General features: G+C 41.9%; 1 protein-coding gene across 1 annotated transcript in view; it reads left to right on the forward strand.

The window, feature by feature from the left end:
* Positions 1-5,035: 5,035 nt before the first annotated feature.
* Positions 5,036-6,961, forward strand: part of LOC116685814 (SH3 and multiple ankyrin repeat domains protein 2-like) — a gene marked incomplete in the record, with an annotated part of 236,568 nt that continues 234,642 nt past the window's right edge. The window contains 1 exon segment of the mRNA XM_032510775.1: positions 5,036-5,152. Coding sequence (XP_032366666.1) covers positions 5,119-5,152 — 34 coding nt within the window.

The following is a 6,961-nucleotide window of genomic DNA, read 5'->3' on the forward strand; positions in this document are numbered from 1 at the left end:
ACCCCATACACACACATCAGCACACCACACACACGACACACCACACTCAACACAACACACAGATACACACAACTACAACACAACAAGCAACACACACCACAAAGAAACACAGACACAGACACACACACCCACACACACACATCACAAAGCAAAGGAAATCGAAATAAAGAGGGGGGAGAAGGGGGAAGGACGGGAAAACGAAGGGGAAAAGGAAAGTGCACAAAAAGAAACTCACACCCACACACATCACATATGAAAGCCAAGAAAACAGACCAGACACAGAAGCACACAACTCCACCCACACATACCACACACACACACGACAGGACCTCACAGCAATCACACAACACTGCAACACACAGTACAAAGCGCGAGACCACCCACCGCGCGGGCGAGGGAAGAAGATACACCAACCACACACACACAGACACACACACACACACACACCACACACCACACAGAAACAGCCCAAAACCACACACACACTACAACAACACACCACACCATACACACACCCACACACACACACATACCACACCGACACACACACACACACAACACACAACACACCACACACACACACACCCACACAGACACACACACACAGCACACACACACATGCACACAACACAGCCACACACACAACACAGCACAGACACACACACACTTAGAGAGTTGAAACTGGCAATATTATCTGTTTTGTGCACTAACACTGCCTGACTGGGTGCAATTTCAAATACTACATATTATTATTATTTTATTATTATTTAACTTTTCCACATTCCAACCTAATTATGTTTAATATGTAAATACATGTATATAACCATTCTTTATGTATAATACCGTACTTACCCATTCCTATATTTCTTTCTTTATTTCTTGTATTGTTACTCTATTTTACTATTTGTGCAACTACAACACAGTATATATATATATATATATATATATATATATATATATATATATATATATATACTCTAGCCGTTTGCTGTTTGGTGCTGGAGGGAGCTCACCCATTGGTTGTTGATTGGTTGATTGGGTCACATGTTTTAACTTCACTACCAAGACATAAAACTTACCATAATATAAAAATAAAACATTCATTTATAGAGCGCTTTCCATCAAAGTGCTTTACAGCAAGACAAATACAATTTAAACACAAACGGTACAAAAAATTGAAATCGAGACAGTAAAAAGTAAAAAACACTAAACAAATGCATCAAGGATGAATGAGCATTTAGGACTCCCACGCAGCAGCAGTGAATAAGTTCGTCCTAAGCTTCGATTCAAAGACCCCAGTTGAACATGCCGGTCTAATATCCGCTGGAAGACTGTTCCATAATGTTGGGCTCGCTCCCCAATCGTTGTCTTTCTGACCTTTAGTCCAGTCGGCGGTCCTGACCCGAGGGAGCGCAGCAACCGAGAAGGCACATCAGAGGTCAACAGATCAGACACATATACGGGTGCAAGGCCATTCACTATTTTATATACGTTAACAGCAAGGCCTTAAAATCTGGTCTAACCTGGTCTGGACCAGGAGCCAGTGCAGTGAGGCCCAGCACAGGAGTTATGTGTCTGTATTTAGATGATCCAGTAGGAATACGTGCTGCAGCATTCTGGACCATCTGCAGACAATGTCAGAGACCGTTCGTTACGGGAAAAACACTGACTGGGACTGAGTTTAATTACCTTCCATCCTCCCCCCCCCCCCCCCCCCCCCCCCACCCGACTCTATTGGAAATTATGTGTAATGATTGACTTGATTCACCAAAGTCATTTGGTGTAAGGTTGGCATGAGGTGTTGTAATTTGTATCCAATCCTACTTTATTCATACAGCACAATTATAACAAACACAAGGTTTCCAAAGTGCTGCACAAACACATAATACAGAATAGATAGATAACACAATAAAAAATATAAGGTACAATAAAATAAATACAGTAAAATGCACTGCCGGCATGAGATCACCACGAAACGACCATGAAAAGAATTTGTAGTTTGTCTGTGATTGCAGATTCGTGCTCGTGATTTTAGATTGATACGTTTAACAATCACATATAGAAACCAGCTGACTGACACGTACAGCGGGGTTTGAATGTTTGGGCAACCCCAGGTAAAAATGTGGATTAATGTGCATAAAGAAGCCAAGAAGAGATGGAAAAATCTCCAAAAGAAGTCTAATGACAGATTAGACATTTGTATAATTTGTCACAAAAAGTTAGATTTTATTTCCATTATTTACACTTTTAAAATGACAGAAAACAAAAAATGGCGTCCCCCCCACACACACACACACACACTTGTAGCAGCAAAGAGTCTTTAATTCCTGTTTGAGGTATCTTTGCCCATTCTTCCTTCCAAAAGTCTTCCAGTTCTTTGAGATTTCTGCTCTTTTAAGGTCTATCCATAGATTTTCCATTATGTTGAGGTCAGGAGATTGTGAAGGCCATGGCAAAACCTTCAGTTTACGCCTCTTGATGTAATCCACCGTGGAGTTTAAGGTGGATTTAGGATCGTTATCCATTTGTAGAAGCCATCCTCTCTTAAACTTCAGCTTTTTCACAGATAGCATCAAGTTAGCGCCCAAAACTTGCTGAAATTTGATTGAATCTATTTTTCCTTCTACTCGTGAAATGCTCCCTGTGCCACCGGCTGCAATACACCCCCCCCCCCCCCATGCTTAACAGTTGCACAGAGGTTCTTTTCATTAAATTCTGTGCCCTTTCGTCTCCAAATGTACACCTGACCTTTGCTCATTGTGGCCAAAAAGTTCTCTTTTCTAACATGAGGTTTTGTTTAATTTCAAAATAAAGCGTGTTTCAGCAAAACGCTGTATTGACAAAAACAGAGATGCATATTTGATGTTTGGACTAGCGTGGAAATGGCAGCGCACAGTATGGAAATCTGCTCTCGTCTCTGCATTATTGCATACTTTATGACAACATATGCTTTGCATGTAGCCATCTGGTATGGTGCTTTTTCAGCGGGGTCGTTTGTTGGGTGAATCCGCGTCAGCGTGTCGCCGCCGTGGTTTTGAAGTTGTAGCGGAAAAAGAAAGAGAAGGAGGAAATAAAAGAGAGCAGCAGGAAATCAAACAACGTGTTAAACAGTGTGTGTGTGTGTGGGGGGGGGGGTGGGGTGCATGACATCATACAAGGGGCAGGTGTGCACGCGGATACTGTAAGTGTAGCTTTAGTGATGTATGGCGCCGTCCCCCTCTGAGTTGCTTAGCAACAACGGGGATGTGTTACTGGGAGAAGCTGCTCACCAGTCTGTCGTTGGCTCAAATCCTATATCCCCCCCCCCCCCCCCCCTCCCCCTCCCCACCCGGATCCCCTGCTCCCAACAACTGGGGCCGTTCAACCTCCTAACTGCACATGCAGCGTGTGTTTTCTCATTCTCTTTGAACACGGATGGATTCAAGATGTGTTTGGAAGCTTATTTTTGCCGTTCATGCCCTTTATGTTCAGTTATTTATATACTTTTTTTAAGACCATTTGCACTTCAATATATAATTATATAAATATATATAAGGAGACTTTAAATGTTTCAGTGGTAATAGACTCTTTTATAAACTTTTTCTCCTTTTAATACCAGTTTTTTTAATGTTTCCAACCTGGAATAACTCTTATCTAACCGTCATTAACGATGCATATTCATTCATTTTGCATCTCCAGAATGCGCCTTCCCAGTGACCATGTAGTATTGTTTCATGAATTTTGAATGCAAGCTTTGTGTGTGTGTGTGTGTGTGTGTGTGTGTGTGTGTGTGTGTGTGTGTGTGTGTGTGTGTGTCACAGGGTTTTTAATCTGCAGTCAGTTGTTATTGTCTCTGTTCTTTTCATGTTTTATTGCGTAATATGTGCAAATGAATCGACTACTCCAAATGAGATTCATCACAACGCAAAAATTTTTATTTTTCATTTTCACATGGAGAAGCTTTTAAATTATGGGGAGGGGGGGGGGGGCAAGCAGTTGTCCTGGTTTGTGTGCTCAAACTGTTTGTGATCATTTGTACCTTTTACTAAACATATTTCCATTTCATTTAAAAAGCGAGAGTTCAGATTTGTCCCCAGAATTAGATTCAGTTTTCACAGACGACTGTCAAAAATGCCAAAACTGACACCAGACAACTGGAAATCTGAGCACATACTGCCTTTAAAACTACACATCATTATATGTTTGAATACTTAATATAATATAATTATATATATATATATATATATATATATAAATTTAGATAATACTTCATTTTTCCTCCATATTCCCTGGTTCCAGCAGCAGTTTTAAGCAGTAATCAATTAGTTGTCAACTATTAAAGTGTCAGCAACTATTTTCATAATTGATTAATAGGTTTGAGTCATTTTCTATGGAAAAAAGGTTTTAAATACTCTGATTCCAGGATGTTAAATGTGAATACTTTCCAGTTTTTTTTTACTCCTACGGCACGTGATAGTGCATCCTAACCCTGTTATTCAACTTTACAAAATCACAATATCTTTGTCACAACTCTTGAGCTGCAGATATGAATTAATCGAGTAGTTTCTTCACTCCTACGTGACAGTAAACTGACGTCTGAGTCTTTTTTTAGGAAACACCATCGACATTTTTCGCCATTCTCTGACATTTTATAGACCAAAAACCCCAAAACTAATCCGTTAATCGAGAAAACGATCGGCAGATCTTACACGTCAAATTTATACAGGAGTGAAGTAACTATATATACAGCATATATATGCTGTATATATAGTTACTTCACTCCGTGACGGGGACAGCAGACTGAATGTCTGTGCAGCCTCTCCCGTATGGCAGCGATAAAATAGAGGGGCGGGGGAGTGTAAGGGGCGGGGTTATGGAAGTCGTGTGTGTTGTGTGTGTGTGTGTGTGTGTGTGTGTGTGTGTGTGTGTGTGTGTGTGTGTGTGTGTGTGTGTGAGAGTGAGAGCGACCAAGCGGAGGGGGGCGGCAGTGGAAGGTGTGAGGAGCCGGGATCATGTGCGCGGCTCGCGGCAGCTCGTCTCCGCGGAGTCGCTGTCCGTGGTGCTGAAGGCAGACTCGGGCTCTGAACCCAAAACTAAAGTCCCGTGTTATGCAAGTCGGAATATAGCAAAGGAGGGGAAATGAAGTCGATCATCAATGCCTTAAAAAAGGAAGGTAAGCAGCCGCTCTTTTCCTACTTTCTCCTTTTCCAACCAGGCGTTTCGGTTTCGGACATTCCGAGTTACCGACACACAACTTCTCCCCGCTCCGTCCAGACACGGACACGCGCATTCCTCCTGTTTCTTTCTTAATTAAAAATCTGCTTATAAAGCATAAAAATTTAATGGGTCGCTCCCGGGCGCGTTGTTTTTTAGGAAAAAAATGCAACTAGGTTCGCATTTAAGGCCCTTCAGAAAATTTTAATTCCGTCTAACTTGGGGGTCGTCCCGGTTTTTTTTTGCCCCTTTTTCTTTTTTTTAATGTTTTTTTTCGCTCGACAAACAGAAGCCACACAAGCCCGGCCCGGTTGTTTTAGACTATTTGTTGGTTTTTTATGGTTCCACACACAGAGAGGGAAAATGGGAAAAACTTCCCAGGTTGGATAAAACCACCCCACTTTGCCCATGAACTCCGTTCCCGTGCCCGTGGCCTTTTTCCCCCTCACCCAAAAACACAAACCCCTAAACATCCCCCCCCCCCCCCTCCCAGGCCCTTCCATGCCATCCCTCAATCCCCATCCATCCCCTCCCCATCCACCCATCCATCCCTCCCCCAATCCCATCCCATTCACCAATCCTGGGCAGTGGTGTGGAAACCATGTTTTTTGGAGAACCCTCCTGGTTTGTTTCCCTTCCGCTGGCCGTTTTTTTTTTTCCCTCTCAAGAAAGACTGGTGGTTGTGTTGTGGGGTGTGTGTGGTTTGGGTGTTGTGGTGTGGGTGTTGTGTGTGTGTTTTGCTGTTGTTGGTTTGTGTGGGGGGTGGTTTATATACTGGATATAATTTTGCATATAATACTGGAATAATAATATTAATATATTATATATTATATATATATATTACTGGGGGATATATTTTGTGTCAAAAATTACCTGGAATAATTATAATATAACTGGCTTTATATTTGCATATTTATACTGGAAATATATTTTTTGCATATGTAAAATACTGGATGTTGTTACTGTGTTACATATACGATATATGTTTCCCATTATACCTATAATAGATTATATATATATTATAATATATATACGATGCCCATGTGGTGTAATTTGTGTTTAGGTGTGGTAAAAACAAAATTGGTGTATAATATATGTACAGTATGTGTGTATATGTATGTGTGTGTGTATGTGTGTATCTGCACACGCTGAGTTAATGATGTTTTCATGAAGAAAAGCTATTTAGCACTAATGCGTGGATTTATAGGATTAATGGAGCCGTTGTTTTGGGATTGCATTAGATGCAGCGAGACTAAACCGGCAGCTCAGTGTAAATGCTTCCAGTTTTGGTTTGTGTGCAAAGGTCACAGGTGTGTAGCAAGGTGTGTAGCAGGTGTGTAGCACGGTGCAGGAGGACGCTGAGATGTGTTTGAGGCCAGTGAAGCCTCCGGTGGATGTGCATGTGCAGCTGTTAGATGGCGCCAGTTGGGTCAGTACAAGGTTTTTTTTTTAGTGTCCTGTTCTGATCTTGGTAACAATACCCACTGGTGTGTGGGGCTCTGCACGGGTTTTGAAATGGAAAGCTGTTTAAATGTGTGTAGTGGCAGATTAGTGGGCTTTCAGGGGCATTTAAAGTGCTGCAGAAGGTGTGATTTATAGGCTTCTCTGAGCAATCCTTAATCAGATCTGAGCTCTTCAGCCCTGCATGCTGGGTGTTTTCTTGCAGCTTTTGGACGCTGTAAAAATCCCCAAAACATCTGAAGGTGACACAAACTAGTCTTACTGTCATGTCTCTGTTCTGTTACTGAAGCGACCCCCCCCCCCCCCC

This window comes from Etheostoma spectabile, unplaced genomic scaffold (genome assembly GCF_008692095.1).
Source record: "Etheostoma spectabile isolate EspeVRDwgs_2016 unplaced genomic scaffold, UIUC_Espe_1.0 scaffold271, whole genome shotgun sequence".
NCBI classification, from domain to species: Eukaryota; Metazoa; Chordata; class Actinopteri; order Perciformes; family Percidae; genus Etheostoma; species Etheostoma spectabile.